Consider the following 15,296-nt stretch of genomic DNA (forward strand, 5'->3'; position numbering starts at 1 on the left):
CTTTCTGCTCACCAGCACGAAATAAAACCCTCTCCTCAAGCTGCCGGCGGCTTTACAGATCAAAATCAGCCTGCGGAGCGATGGAAGGAGGGGTTTTTTTCAAGGACAACTGAGAGATGGGATTTCCAGCTAGCAAAGGATCCGTGAGCTTTCCGCCTCCGCGACTCCGTGGAGCCTTTCGTTTGCCCTACAGTTGCAGGACGGCCTCTCTTTTTTTTTTTCTTTTTTTTTTTTTTGCCAACTGCACCCAACAAATTAGTGCTGGAAAGGCTCAAATATCTAAGGTGAAAACGGGCAAGGGTGTGGATTAGGCTGAGCTGGCATGATCTTGTTGTCCGCTGCACGCCGTGAGTCACGCGTGACTCCCAGGGAAAGGGAATTACCTTGCAAATATCCCAGGTTTACCCGATTCATCACATCACTGGCTGTTAAATTTGCTACATCCTCTACAGAACATACAGGGAGAGGCACAGACATAAACAGAGAGAGAGAGAGAGGTCAGCAAGCCGCGGTCTGGCAAGTATCGGAGACGAGCTCCTGCGCTTCAGCGATAAAAGGGGCAAAAGCTCAGGGGAAGGGGGAGAGGGGCGCGTCCATCCCCGGCGCCGCGCACCTCCGGACGCCCGCGGCTCGCGCGCCGTGAAAGCGCCCCGAGCACCGAGCGCAGCCGGGCGCCGCCGGGCCAGCGGCTCCGCGGAGCGTCCCCGGACGCATGGCTGCGCGTCCGTCCCCCCCCCGCCGCCCGGCTTCCTGCGGCTCCCGACACACACACTCCCCTCCGGATCGGAGGGGACGGATCCTGCCCGCTCCGGCTGCCTTGCAGGAGCTCCCTCCCTCGGCTTCAGCCAGAACTTGCTGGGTTGGCCCAGAGGAACGGCTCGAACTTTGGCGTTCTCCCAATGAATTTTGGAGACGGGAGTGTGCGAATCCGAGCCCTTCCTGGCGGGATGGCACGGGCACAGCCAGCAAGGGCGCCGGCGCGGAGCTGCTTCCGACAGCAGCTCCTGGGGCTCCCCAGAGGTGGCGATTTCGGGGTGGGAGCCCTCGAGCTGGGCTCCCACCCAGCAGGCGATGCGGCCGGTGCTGCATCCCGGGACTGCGCAGCGGGAGCGCTCGGCCGGGCTGGGGTTTCCCACGCTTCTCAACCGGGTACAGCAAACGGTCGGGCTGCCTGCGCCGGCGTTTCGCCAAAGTCAACGCCGTGCCCAGGGCTCCGGCCTCGGAAGCGGAGTAACGGCAGCCGGGAGGCCCCCAGGATAAGGAGCAGGAACTCTGGGGGCCAGCGAAGCGGGCGGAAAGCAGCAGCTGCCTCGCTGCAAGCGCCCCCCCGGCAGGCTGCAGGGCCGCCAGCGAGCTCTGGGAGCGCGTTCCTGGGCTCCCGCTGGAGTTTCGGCTGTGTGAATTAAACACGGTCACCGGAACGTCGTCCCGTGGAGGGGACACGGCAAGCCCAGCCACCCTGCAGAGCTCCCGAATTTGGAGGGGGCCTCGCAGAACGGGCCGGGATTTTCCTGCTTTTATCCGCCACGGAGCAGCCCTCTTTCCGGGGAGGAAGCGAGCCCCTGGTCGCCCTGCAGCTCCAAACCCCTCCCCGCGCTGCAGGTGTTCACCTTTCCCCCCCGCTGCAAAGGACAAGCCGACGTGTGAGTTCAAAAAAACCCCCAATTCCTGCAGAAATGCAAAGCGAGGGTCCCGCGGCCCCGTCCCCCGGCTGGGTCCCCTCCCTCGCGCGGCGCCGGGGCCACCGAGCGTGCACGCGCGCGTGTGTGTGCATGCACACGTGCGGGCAGGGGGCCGCCGGGGCACGGCGGGCGGGGGGAGCTCTTCTAGCATGGAGGCAAACAGGCAGCAGCACAGGATGGCTTAAAAGAAAGAAAGAAAGAAAGGGAAAAAAAAAAAACCAAACAAACCAAGAAAGCTGTGGGCTAAAGACTTCACCGTAACCAAAGGATGGTCCGAGGGGAGAGACAGACTCTGGCATCGACAGTCCGGTTAAAAAGAAACGAAAGAAATGCGGCTGCACAGAGGGATCCTGCGCTCTGCTGACGCCACGACACCATACAGCACCCACTTCACAGTGCGAGAGACTGGTTTTGCACAGAATGAAGCAAACCACTCAGCCCTGGAGCTACGGAAACGTTTTCCATAAAAGAATTTGATGACGGATTAAGATCTCTAAGAGAAGGGGGGGGGCGGTTTGCACCAGCTCCCAAGGTTTCCTCTCTCCCTGCAACGTGGTGGGATGGGGCTCGGGGGCAGCGGCGCTTTGCGAAGGGCTGACCCGGCTCGCGGGTCGCTCTGCCCTTGGGCACCAGTTTCTGCAAGGCCAGAAAGCGAGCGCGTGAGACCGTGCATTGCAATCCAAGGCTGTTCAATGCTCTCGATCCCTCTGCAGGCAGCAGCGAGAGATGTACTGCAGGTGCAAACGCCGGCGCGGAGTTGTCCCCGCGCCCTGAAATGAACGTTGCTGCCTGAAGGCCGTGGGCATTTACAGGCGACCAGCTGTCAGCTACGGGGAYGCCTAGGTTGGAAGGCGCTATCGCTGCAGGAGCATGAGCAAGCCGGGGGACRAGGCTCCGCTTTGGAGACACCGGTCCGGAAAGCGTCTGCTCGGGCCGGGCTGGACGCGAGGTTACCTGATCCGCCCGCGACGGGGACRCAGCACCGCAGCGGCCGCTAACGAGAAGCGCGACCGGACGGTACTTACCGTACCCCGTCGTGGGCAAGCCCAGGTGTTTCATGCGGTTTTTGACGAGCTCGGAGAGCTCCTGCCGCTCGGAGCGCCGGTAGAGGCTCAGGCGCTGCTGGCTGATCCACTCGGCGGTCTTGCTGGCGTGCTTGTTGCCCTTCCGGCTCAGGCGGCGGGCCCACTGCATGCTCTTGCGCCGCAGCAGCGGGTGCTCCGACTGGTCGCTCGAGCACGAGTTCCTGTGGTGGCCCGTCTTGATGCCCCAGTGCTCCTTCACGTCCTTGGTGTCCTCGCAGTCCTCCACGTTGATGGAGATCTGTGACTGGAAGACCAGCAGGTCATGGGGGGGGCACGGGGACCGCGCTTGGGGCACGCTCGCCCAGGAGCCCGCGGCCGGACACCGCCATCCCCCAGACCTCGCCGTGCTGCGAGCACCTTCCCTTGCGATGGACCTCGCCCTCCCTTCCTTGGGAATGACCATACTTCAACGTCCTGGCCAAAAAGAGCGTATTTCCTATCTCTGATCCATGCGTACTCTCCTAGCGCATCGTCTCTGTACTACTAGAACTATCTGGACAGCAAATTTGGGATAAAAATAACAAACGTAATATAACGTGGAGGGTAATGGGCAGCTGACGTCTGCTGTAACAAGGTTATCCCTCGGTTGCCCGAGGAACAGAGCTGCCGTGGCCTTCCTCCGCGCCGTCTCACAGCAGACGCGCCGCCACCTCTGTGACGGAGCAAGCCCCGCCGGTAGGCACCAATTTCTTAATCGAGCGGTTTTACCTCTAACGACGAAGTGGATTGCATTTAATTAAATGTCAACTCTCAGCTCCTTGAAGCTGCTTTCTACAAAGCTTCTGCCCAGCACTTAAAACCGAACGCAGCTAAAGCTGAGGCTGGTTCACTTCCCCGCTCCTTATCCCAGCGCGTTACAGCCCGGAGCTGCAGGGGACTCCCGCCGCGCGCGGAGCCGGAGAGCCGCGGACCCAGGCACGCCAGGGCAGCGCGGGGGACTTGGCTCGCGGCCGCCCGGCTTGGCGCTTCCCCCCTGCTCTCCCACAAGCGTCACCAGCTTGGTAGAACAGCTTCTCTTCAGCTGACTCAGCATTAAGCAGTGTTAAAACCCAAAGCAAATTCCCAGCCACCAACCAAGCGCCCAAAGGCTGGATGCAAACGCTCCTCACCTGCGCTCTGATGTCGTGAGGCTGCATTTGGGGTCGAAAAAAAAAAAAAGAAAGAAAGAACGGTGTCACCACAGGTTCACGAAACCAGCCCCGCTCGCCTGCAGCGCGCCGGCGAAGCGCGCCGAGAGCGGAGCGCCCGCCCCGGCCCAGCTCGTCCCCGTCGGGGAACCAGCCCCGCTCCAGCAATAATGCAGACGCGGACCGCTAACGAAGCAACGGTGGGACTTCACCTTCCCTGGTCCCCCACCGCCGTTTCGGCAGCGTCACTGGGTCAGAGCGGACGGGGCTGGCCGGCCTCGCCGACCGCGTTTGGGCAGCGACGTCCCGGCCGGGCGCCGTCCTGCTCTGCTGCCCGAGCCACTCACCTCAGAGGTTGCGAACATGTGCGACTCCGTTCTGTAAATCCCGATGGGAATCTCGGCACTGGATGAGCAGAGCTTCTGGAAGAGGCGGCCGTACGTCCGGATCCACAGGTCGTCCTCAGTGATTTTCATCTGAGCAAAAAAGGACAAAAATCACCCATTTTTAGCTGTGCACAGCTCTTTGAGCAACAGCACGGTGCTGAAAGCTGCTTCCGAGCTTCCCCCAAACCCATCAGTTTCAGACCCCAAAATAAGCAGGATTCCACGAGAAGACCAGGGGCAATTTCTTGCCTCAGCCGTCGGAGAGGAGGCCATCGGGGCCCTGGGATCCCCCACATGCAACATGGGGGAGCGACGGACCAGCCTCTTCTGCACAATTTTGCCTCCTGCCCAGAGGCTACAACAGCCGGCTGGTGTCCAGGCGGGAAGAGGGCACGGTCTCTACCCCGTTTCAGGTCACAGCTCCGGCCCCTTGGACGCATCCCATGCCCACACACAGGGCACCCGAGTGTGCAGGTTTCAACACATGGAAACTCGGCACCTACCGCACAGAGATAGCCCGAGCCCGGCGTGGTGTCGAGGCCCAGCAGCAACCTGGTGATGGTGATCATGTAGTCCTTCACGAACGACTGGCGGGAGACATTTGGACAAGAAGCCACAGAAAAGATTTGTCCAGTTATTCCCTGGCTCATCCCGAGCCCTGACGGCATGGGAGGTAGCGCGGTCTCATCTGCAGCGTGCCCTAACCTCGTGCCCGTCATGGAGGCAGACTGACCTGCCTGAATGTGCTCTAAGCAATGGAAATTGCTAATAATAATAATAATAATAATAACAACAACAGAAGGTGCCCTGGCACCTGGGGCCCTTTCCTGTGTCTCCCTTGCCCAGGGGAACCTGCTCCCCGGCACCTCCACACCACAGCCCAGCCAGCCACAGTCTCACCTGGTAGAGCAACGTGTCCAACATGCTGATGCTGAAGACCCTGCCGGCGGCGAAGGGGAGACGGAACATGAACGCCAGGTTAGAGCCGTTTTCGCGCTCTTTCTGGAAGCAGAAGGGGCGCAGAGGAGGAGTAAGCGTCCCCGGACCGGGGCTGCCAGCAGCGGTTTGGTCACATCCCTCCAGTGCATTTAACTGAGCAAAACCATGCAGCCTCCCCAGCTCACAGACTTCAGAGCTTCCCTGCTCTTGCTCTGATTTTTGGGCGCTCACTGCAATGTTCCCAACTCAACAGTAGGCCAAACAGCACAAATTCCAGCCACCAAATAAATAGATAAGTAAACGGAAGGATGCAGACAGCCCAAGGATCAATTGCCCACACATTTGTTTGCTGCAGCTTATCTGGGACAGATGCACCTTTACTATGGTAGCTGCAGTGTGCAGGAGAGCACAAGACCATGAAGAGCTCTAAATTAATTACTCTTAGCTTTCCGAACTCAAGCATGCAGAGAGAAAGACTTTCTCTTACCTTTTCTAGCTTGGAAAGGGCCAAGGAGTAACTGTCCTTTGCTCTGAACTGCATGAATCTCATGTTGGAGGGGTGGGTCAGCTCTGTGATAATGCTGAGGCTGGGGAAGAGCCTGCAATGGGAAAGAGCCCTGTTGTCTGTCCTGCAGCTTGCTCAGAAATGGAGGGCTTTAAGCATTTAAAGCTTTGAGAGTAGCCTGAGGAAGATAAAACCATCCTTGTGCCTGTCTGAGTTCAGAAATAGGCTGGGGATTAGACTGCTGTTCCCTAGTGTGAGCCCAAATGCAGACAGGACACGCTCCCCATCATCACCACCTCCCTTCGCCCTTCCTTGTCTTGCTCCCAGGAGAGGCAAGCGCCTGTGACAGAGCCAGCGCCGCGGTCATGTCTCACCTGAACATCGTCTGGACGTTGACAATCGTCTTTGCATCCGCCATGTAGTCCTCTTCAGCGCTCATGGTGCTCTCTTTGTCCACGACCACCAGGTTGTCCGCGTAGATGATCCCACACTGCAGCAAGCTGTCCAGGCTGGCGGGTCCCAAAGAGAAGAGCGCAGAGTCACCCCCTCAGAAAGGACCCGCGGGAGCAGCCCTCTGCGAGCGTGCCACAGAGATGGGGCCTGGGAAGAAAGCCTAGGAAATCACAGCCCCTCGCTCAGGAATCCTCCGGGGAGGAAGGCTAGACCAAGCCCAGACTACTCTCACCCACAAGCTCTTTCCCTGCTCTCCTCTCCCAGGGTCAGTTGGCCAACCCAAGAGCTCGCGGTGCGGTAAGCTCTACGAGGCAGCTAACCCTGGGGCTCCTCAAGGCATGGGATGGCTGAAGGGCTGCAGGCGCCTCTCTTCCCTCACTACCATGGGAATGAAGACGTTGAGCTTGGGGCAAACACTGCACATTTAGACAGCACCATAAGTAACAACAGAAACACCTACTTATCAATCGTGCCTTCCATGTAGTAAACCATTGGGAAACAACAGATGGCTTCCAGAAAGTGATGCTCTGGCCTGGAAGAAGAGCGACAAAAAGCAGGGCAGTTCAGCAAATCTGCGAGCGGCAAAGTTACCGCACACAAACTCACACGAGAGTTCCCAGGCCCATTGGATGAATGTGCCGTACTAGAGGCACGACACCGTAGCAGCGGTACTGCCCCTCGACACCCCACTCTCCCGTTCCCACACAGTGTGAAACACCCAGGGGAATACAGGGAAGGGCTTGGTGCCATGGGAAACATCCACAGAGAAGTACTTGCTTGTTGTCCAGAAGCAATACAATCGGGTTTAGCTCTTTGCGGGACCGATAGTATGCACGAAGGGGGACAATGAAGTTGTACAGTCCATTGCCAGCAGTCTCTGCCGAAACTATAATCAGTTTGTTCTTAAACCCGTAGGCCTTGGCATCTTCGAAGCTGTTGTGTTTGCAGCCCTGTGCAGAGACGAGAAAGCGCAAGGATTCGGTGCTCAGCTTGCAGCTGCCCATTCTGACCCTAAACCTTGGCAATTTGGGACAAGGAGGCGCCCCGCTCCCGGAGGGAGGGAGCTGCCCTCATCCAGCCCTTCTGCTTCGCACCTTGTCCAACCGCAGGCAGCAGAAAGGCGCTTTCTCGGGTAGAAGGTGGCACAACGTTGGTGAGCTCCCAATGTACGGGGAGTTTGGCGGGTAGCCTTTTACATACCTGCAACAGAAAGAAAATCCAGCGGTATAAGGTCACGGAGAGAGTTTTCCATGCATACCAGAATCAGAGACTTGGAAACAGGTTCCGAAGCAGCAGAGGCAGGATTCAAGCCCACCACAGATGAATGCTTTGCACAGCTCTCCCACAGCAGTTGGAAAACTTCCAGAATACATATACAGGGGATTGCAGGGGATGCCCTGCAATAGCATCACTTATGTTTCTGCATCAGTGGTGCTGGGCTCAGCTTCACCAAAGCCAAACATCGGCAACGCGGCTCTCCGAAACGAGGCACAGCCACGTCGAATAAAGGCAACTCACTCCACAACCGCCGAGCCCTCCTCGTCCGACTGCGTCATCTCGTCCTCCGACTGGTCGCTGAGCAGGTCGCAGGGCAGCAGGGAGGAGGTATCCGCCAGCTCGAGGACAGGGGCGATGCTGGGCCGCCGGGTGCCCGCGCCGTTCTCGGCTGGCAGYGCCAGCTTGCTGCTGTTGATGGGGCGACACTCAGTGTTTTGCAGGTCCATGGCTACTGTACCTGGGACGGGGAAGGGAGCATAGCGAGGGGCTCTATGAGGCATCGAATGGGACCATCAAACCGATAGTCACAGTTGGAAACCACAGCCAAGAGCCTCATCTCAGTCTTCATCAAACAGTTGTTTTTAGGTGGTTACAAAAGCTGTGAATTTCACAGCAAACAAAGGGCAGGCGTTCGGCCCGCTCACCCCTATTACCAGCCAACCAGCTGAATACAACTGACCTACTTGTACTTGCACAGTTTCTCTCTCTCGTTATACTTTTGAGAAAGGTCCCTCTGAGAACGAGCCACATAACGAGAACGTTGACTAACACTGTTCAGCAAAGCGCTCTGCAGCTCGCTGTGGGATAATCTATGCAAATTGATGCTCCTGAGTATAAATGCATAAATTATTTGCCTGAAATATAATCTGCTATTGTAGCTCAGCCTCTCCAGACAACCCCCAAATTTGGTCTCCCCAGATACAAATTGGAAGTAATGACTCATTATATTTTTCATTCGACAAAAAGCACCGCTCGCTGCAGAGCAAACTATGCTATTCATCACGTTATGAATCATAAGCATGATTTAAGATGGGGCCAACAGCACTTATTCTCTAGCCAGGGCTTGGGGGATTTATGCAGACAAACACCATTAATGATAATGGTCGTCACGAGCTTTAATAACAGTATTTGGGCTTGCTGAGAGCATCCAAGCTGCACGGTGCAGAGCCCTGTCTGCCTTGTGCGGATGGGGAGGCCACGGCCGGGCTGGACAAGGGGGGGACGTACACAGCAGCTTTCCTCACCACCAGCCAGAGCCGGGTGCTGCTGGCTCATTTATTTTCCATTTGTGGTGCGGGCGGCCGGCGGCACTCACCCATGCTCGCGATGATGCTGTGCACGGGCAGGCGCGAAGGGCCGTCGTAGACACCCCTGCCCGCAAAGCCCTTCTTCTTCTGCTTCTCCTCCTGCTTGAAGATGAAGGCAGAGTTCTCCTCCTTGGTGATGTTGATGTAGAAGCAGGTGTCGGACGCTGCCATGATGTGCCGCGGCCCCGGGTTCAGCAGGATGCTCTTGTTATCCTCCCGCCGGATGCCGATCAAGCAGACACCGTACCTGGGGCAGGAGCAGGACGCGGGCATTCAAGGAAAGCCTTATCAGGAGGCTTGCAGAAAGGACCTCAGAGCACTTTCCAGCTCCCAGCACTGACCCCAGGATGGCAGAAAGTGGGTCCCCACCCAGCCCTGCTCTCCAAGGCAAGGCCAGAGAGGAGCAAACATGCTCTGACCCCCTGCAAAGCCCCTGGAGCCTGAGGTCTTTCCCAAAGCTTTCCACCCCTCCAGCGAGGGTGATCAGCCCCTGCCATCACCCCGTCGTGCCCCGCAGCTGCAGACCCACATGCGCTCACTTCTTGTGTGCGTGGAAGGCGGCATAGGTGAAGCTCTTGCCCTCGTACTCCATGAAGAACTTGCTGTCGCCCATGCGGATGTGGTAGACCTCGTTGCCCGAGCAGCGCCCGTACATCCTCTGCCACTGCTCCGGGGACTCCTGGCCCTCCCTGCAGGCGACACGGTGACCGGGGGCATCACGCGGTGTCCCTGCACTGTCCCCAGTGCCTGAGACACCGGGCAGAAGGAGGAGTTGGGGCCAGGGCCCCAGGTTTCCCCAACCCCAGACCTCCCTCCGGCCATGCCAAGGCTGCACCGCTCCGGGCTCGCTCCTGGACGGAGAACTGGCCGACAGCAGCACTAATAAGCGATGAGGCTGCATTTTAGACCAACAGCAATAAGATTATAGCAATGTGTTTCAATAAGCTGTCAGTGTTTCCAGGCTAAGGATGATCTCATTTTAATTTCTGATTTTTAAGTGCCTTTTTATTTAATGAAAGCTCCCGGGGGGAGCTGCAGAAGTGGAGCTGAGAGCAAATGTTGGCAAACAGCTCCGAGCGTGGGGCGCACGCTCTTCTAGGAAGGGTGTTTCATAACTCTCTGATTTCACGCAACTCAAAATGCAGCAAGTTGTGCCAGGGACCGAAGGGATCCACCCCRCCGCAGCACGTGCTGCGGGGCCGAGCCACCTCCTGCTGCACGTCATCTGCAGGGCCTGGCTTGGCAGGGGCGGTCCATGAAGCTTCCCATCAGCCGGGTCATGCCAGCATAAACAAGGCATTTTATTCACAGCCTCGGGAAAGGTCAATTCCACAAAAACGGCCAGACTCTCCTCTCCGGGCTGCAACTACCCCAGGGCCGGGAGGAGATGAAACGGGATGACGGGGAGGTGGTGCTTTCTCGCAGGAGCCCCTGAGCTGGCCGACACCAAGATTTCGGGCACATCTGCATTGAGATGCTCCCCTGCAACAGCTCCTTTTGCCCTCGATGGGCTGCGGCGCTCCTGCGGGTGCTGCACCCTGGCCCTGCGCCCCCGGGCTCAGCTTTCCCACGCGCCGAGCAGAGGTTGGCATAGACCGGACCGAAACCTGGCGGCTGGGGCCCGTCTCCCTGGGGGCCGGGGCAGGCTAACGAGCCGGCGGGGCAGGCTAACGAGCCGGCGGGGCACTCACTGTCCGCGGGAGGTGTGCACCAGCAGCGTGATGAGGGTGGAGGTGGCGGGGCAGACGCAGTTCAGGGCCAGCATGGCGTATTTGCACTCCTCCTCGCAGACGACGTGATCTGGAACGAAGCAGCGGGGGGGTGGTTGGAGCCGGCAGCGCCGCGTTTCCCTGCCCCACGCGGAGGGAGCGGCGGTTCCCGGGTCCGTGGGAGCAGCAGCGGGAGCAGCCGCGGGAGCAGCCGTCCGCGGCAGCCCGGCAGGGGAGCTGCAGCTGAGCACGGCTCTCGTCTCCCAGCAGCGCCGCGGAGGCTTTCGGCTGATCAAAAGCCCCGCCGCGAACAACGTGCGGGGAACAACGCGAACCGGGTTAATGCAGAGAGGAAAAAGGAGGCGCGCGGGATGGAAACCTGCCGAGCGAACGCGGCCCCATCCAGGCCCCCGCCGCAGCTGGTGCAATGCCCGGGGCCACCCTGCTCTGTCCTGGCTGCCTCGTTAGCTCTGTTCAACAGACAATTATTCTCTTTAAAGAATGATTAGAGCCCCAAAAGGACGTGATAACGGATTTGATGGGAGGCCGGATGCCGCCCTTGTTGCCCGGCGAGCTGGCGGATGGGGAGCGGGATTGAGAGACCAACCTGCACCCGCGGAGGAGCGCAGGGACGCGGTCACCCCATGGCAGGGTGGACACCCAAGGCGCCACGGTCCCCGAAARCAGGGCCTGCACCGATGACAGGCTCTGCGCTACCCAGAGCTTTCCAGGCACAGAAATTTGGGTTTACATCGACCTGGTCTATACCTATCTGACCTGCCTTGGGCCAGCCCAGGGCTCGACCCTCCCGCTGGCCCCTGCCAGTGGCTCATTAACGCCACTAATGGATCTAACCTTCAGCGGGCGCCTTGGGAAAAGAAAGGGGCTGAAAGTCCTGAAATATCTCCCCTGAGGCCCAAAGACACTGGGAGGACAAGCAGGAAGGAGATCCCAGGACACTCAAACAGCCCCGGCCCCGGCCGTGCGTCCCGGCTGCCCCCACCCGGACCCACAGCCCTGACACTCACCAGCAAACTTGACGTGAAACTTGTTCTCAGGCTTCAGGATCTGAACGTAGAGAGGACAGTTTGGAGCAAAATCTTTCACAGCCCAAGCTCTCAAGATGGTCTGATGGTCCTAAGGAAAGAGAAAAGCAAGAACTGCAACCCGACAGCTTATTTCTACCAAGATTGAGACTGACTCTAAAGCGACCCTGCCACCACGGAGAGAGATGCCAGCAAGGTCTCTCGAAACGCCCACTTCCCACCGGCAGCAGTGGGAATAACTGCCCTCGCCCGCTCCCCGAGCCCAGCACCGGCACGAAACCGTGAACGCGAAGGGAGCGCAGCCTGCCTGGGGCTGACCCTGGGCGCTAAGTGTGCGCCACGGCAAAGCACCCGCGCTAAACCCGGAGGCTGCCGGGGAGCTGCTCTGCGGCGACGGGAGCTGCGAAACCCCGGCCGGAGCAGGCAGCRTTCCGCAGCAATTGCTCGCTGCCCGCAGGGATGCTGCTCCAGCCGTGTTAAGCACGGCAGAGCAAAGCATCAGYGGAGGGAGAGCTCGGGGTCTTGCTGCTGCCCCACTGCACAGAACTGACAYGCAGCCGCCACCCCACTGCTTCTGGCCTTAAAAAAGAAAATCTCCGACTGTCCGATACCCCRGCGTCGCCTTACCGCCGCCGTGCGGTCCACCTCGTTTCGGCTGCTGAGGATGAAACAGGCTTCTCCGTTGTCCATCCTGCAAACACAGAGCAGTGACCGCGGGAAGCGCGCGGAGCCGGCGCGGCGCTGTCTACACCCCCAGCCAGAGGCGCTCCACTGAGACTCCCCTTCCTCCCTTCTGCTGCTCCATGCGGAATTAAAATGTCATTTTTCCAACCAGGCCTGAGCAGGCAGAGCCCAGGCGAAGCACAGAAATCCAAGAGAGGTTTCCGAGACAGTGGAGAAAGACCCCGAAAGCCAAGAAAAGCTGCACGTGCCAGCATGCGGGAGAGAGGAGGCCACAGGGGAACGTGCAGTCTTAAGAAAGGAGGAATACATGTTTCAGCTACCCAAATTTCAGGCCCAGACAGAGCTGGGGCAGGGCTGAGCGGCGAGTCCCAGTGGCCAGGGCTCAGCCAAAGCTCTTGTGCCGGGGCTGGAGGAGCCCTCCCACGCGCGGGAACTTGGGGGAAACACCAGGAAAAGGCTCTGCCGTGCCGCAGGAAGGGGGCACGGTGGGGCAGGACGTGGCGGGGAGACGGGGCTGCGGCTCCAGGGTTTCCTGACTTTGCTGGCCTCGCTCAGGTCCCAGACCCCATCCCGGGCAGGCTCCCGGCACRCCGCTCGGCTCACTTGGCTCTCATGAGATCCTGGTCCTTCAGCGCCGAGCCCTGGAGGTAAATCACTCGCTGCGACCACAGAGGAATCTGGAGGACCCGCCGCACCTGGATATCCATCTCTGTTGGACAAAGTATCACCACGTAGTAATCCTGAAAGAGAGAGGCTCGCGTTGGTTTGCCTGGCGGGCAGTGCCTTGCACGCCTGTCTGAAGGAGCTGAGACACAGCRTTTTGCTGCCTGAGCAAGCAAGTCCTCCGGGGCTTTTGGTACTTGCTCCTAGTGCCCTAATACCACCTGCGCCTGCTCTAGGGTCTTGCAAGGGTCATGAAAAACATAACACCATCTTCTCCTCCCCATTCTGCATGACAAATCCAGTGCATGCACATCTGACTACGGAGGTACGAAAGAGCCGCACAGCCACAGCTAAGTGGAACCACTTGCAATTAGAGAAATGAACAGGATTGTATAGATTGAATGTATGGAATCAAGGCTGAGTGACAGTAATGAAGTGTGTATTGATTTTGGAATGAAACGCAAATCTAAAATGCATCTGTGATGCTCTTGTCCTGGAGAGCCTGAAAGGTACAGGCATTTGCTAGGAGATCACTCATTACCTGAGGATATTCCACTTAGAGCTGGGTAAATCCCAGTGAGACTCAACAGTTACGCGTTCTGTTTCTATGCAAGATACCACATTAAGTAAAATCCTTACATTTAAACAGTCTGTCTAGGCTCTCTCAGTGTGCTTACGCAGTAGTGTAGAAGAGGTGCATGGCAAAGCGGCGGCCRGGCCCTACCTGCAGGCGCGGATGGGCGTAGAACTCGTTGAGGAAGTCCATGAGGAGGTCAATCTTGAGCGAGCTGACGCACAGCACAACGTGCTTCTCCGTCTGGGCGCGGTGGCGGCTGTAATTCCCCCCCGATTTCTGCCGCTCCATCCACAGGTACACGAGCTCCTCGAACTGCAAACAAAGGCAGACAGCTTATTTCCCTGGAGGCAGGGAGCACCTGCGGCGCCCGTTCCTCGCAACGGCAGCGGCTGCTTCTCGTTCCTGGAGTTATAACACTTTATGGATTCGGGGACGGCAACAGCAGCTGCAAGGAAAGGAAGAGCAGGTAATTATATACAAGAACACCAACTGCCAAGACACGGGCAGGTACCTGACATACAGAAGTGGAGTGTGGGTGTGCACAGACCAACAGGTACACGGGTGGGCAACGCGCACACATTCACCAAGGGGCACGTGCAAACACTGACTGGAAAAGGTTTCCTTCCAGGAAACACCGAAGGACAAACGGACACAGAGGTGTAAGTGCACAGGCCTGCATGGACAGCGTGCTTCACGCGTTTCTGGTGACTCCCCACAGCGGTCTGTCTTTCAGCCAGCCATCTTTCCGACATGGTCATCCCAGCCCGGCCACCCACCACCACAGCTCCAGCTCAACCTGGCATCTGGTTGCTTTTCCAGGGGATTGTGAACAAGATATAGCCTGATAAAATACACCAGCTTTTGGCTTGTTCTTTTGAAGGAGAGCAAGAAATAGGCTTTTGCTATCAAGTCCCATCAGAAGCCTTTCCCAAGGAGGCCTCCTCGGTCCCTCAACCAATGTCCAGGTGGAAAGGGACCGCTCAGGGCTGCTGCTCTGCCATTGCCATGGCCAGGACTGGCAGCGAGGCTTTGTTTTCTCCCAAACGCCATACATCAACCAGCAGGGCTCAACTGCGTTGTGACAGATTTTCAACACAGCGAAAATTAAATCCCCTCGGTGGCATGGCTGAGCTTGCCTCTGTCTCCTCTGCATTTTACCAGTGCTGGCTGCTAATCACAGCATCAGGCAGCTGGAAAGCTCTCTCCAGCCGAAGCCGCATACGAGCCACGCCACCGCGTATGTCACTGTGTTTAACGCGAGCTCTACACCCCTCTGCTCCCACAGCCGGTAGGTCTCACCTGGAGGGGCAGCACAACAAGGGCGACGCAAATCATTATAACGACCAGGAGCTGGGAAGGCCAGATCTTCGGTGTCACATCTCCGTAGCCCACGGTGGAAAAGGTGACGATGCAGAAATAGAAGGACTTGAAAAGGGAGAGCTTCTCTCCTGCTCTTTCTAAATGCTGGATGCCACAGGTCCTGGAGGAGGGAAGCACATGTCACTTCAACCTCTGTACAGCCCTCCTGGAAGCATGAGCTTCCCAGCCCTTGGGACACGCAGTGCGCCCTTAACTCCCGCTGAAGTCAATGGGGAACCTTAGAAGGTGACTTACATCTATTTCCTTGGAAGAAATTTGTCTGTAACGTGGTCAGCATCAGCAGTGGATTTACATYACCAGCAAAAAACGATCCAAATAATGGCACTTACAGATTAAAGAGTTAGACTTAGCTGCTCACCAAAATACTACCAGAGAGTCTAGGTCCCGGCTCCTTCACAAGAAAGCCATGTCATGAACAGCATGTCGAACATCACCTGATGTCTGGCTTCGCTGATTAACTGAGTATTGCAAAAAA

At 58.0% G+C, this 15,296-nt stretch overlaps 1 protein-coding gene across 1 annotated transcript in view; it reads right to left on the reverse strand.

The window, feature by feature from the left end:
• Positions 1 to 271: 271 nt before the first annotated feature.
• KCNT1 (potassium sodium-activated channel subfamily T member 1) overlaps positions 272 to 15,296 on the reverse strand; it is an 82,683-nt gene continuing 67,658 nt past the window's right edge. Inside the window, exons 11-31 of the mRNA XM_026062078.1 lie at positions 14,741 to 14,921; positions 13,589 to 13,753; positions 12,805 to 12,941; positions 12,145 to 12,208; positions 11,500 to 11,608; positions 10,454 to 10,562; positions 9,302 to 9,451; positions 8,771 to 9,009; positions 7,696 to 7,912; positions 7,272 to 7,377; positions 6,955 to 7,127; positions 6,638 to 6,709; positions 6,099 to 6,233; positions 5,707 to 5,818; positions 5,181 to 5,282; positions 4,784 to 4,867; positions 4,242 to 4,370; positions 3,877 to 3,897; positions 2,708 to 3,011; positions 384 to 446; positions 272 to 279 (exon numbers count right to left, since the gene is read on the reverse strand). Of these exons, the coding sequence (XP_025917863.1) occupies positions 272 to 279; positions 384 to 446; positions 2,708 to 3,011; positions 3,877 to 3,897; positions 4,242 to 4,370; positions 4,784 to 4,867; positions 5,181 to 5,282; positions 5,707 to 5,818; positions 6,099 to 6,233; positions 6,638 to 6,709; positions 6,955 to 7,127; positions 7,272 to 7,377; positions 7,696 to 7,912; positions 8,771 to 9,009; positions 9,302 to 9,451; positions 10,454 to 10,562; positions 11,500 to 11,608; positions 12,145 to 12,208; positions 12,805 to 12,941; positions 13,589 to 13,753; positions 14,741 to 14,921 (2,680 nt within the window). The remainder of the gene's footprint in view (positions 280 to 383; positions 447 to 2,707; positions 3,012 to 3,876; positions 3,898 to 4,241; positions 4,371 to 4,783; positions 4,868 to 5,180; positions 5,283 to 5,706; positions 5,819 to 6,098; positions 6,234 to 6,637; positions 6,710 to 6,954; positions 7,128 to 7,271; positions 7,378 to 7,695; positions 7,913 to 8,770; positions 9,010 to 9,301; positions 9,452 to 10,453; positions 10,563 to 11,499; positions 11,609 to 12,144; positions 12,209 to 12,804; positions 12,942 to 13,588; positions 13,754 to 14,740; positions 14,922 to 15,296) is intronic.

This window comes from Apteryx rowi, unplaced genomic scaffold (genome assembly GCF_003343035.1).
Source record: "Apteryx rowi isolate R43461 unplaced genomic scaffold, aptRow1 scaffold_19, whole genome shotgun sequence".
NCBI classification, from domain to species: Eukaryota; Metazoa; Chordata; class Aves; order Apterygiformes; family Apterygidae; genus Apteryx; species Apteryx rowi.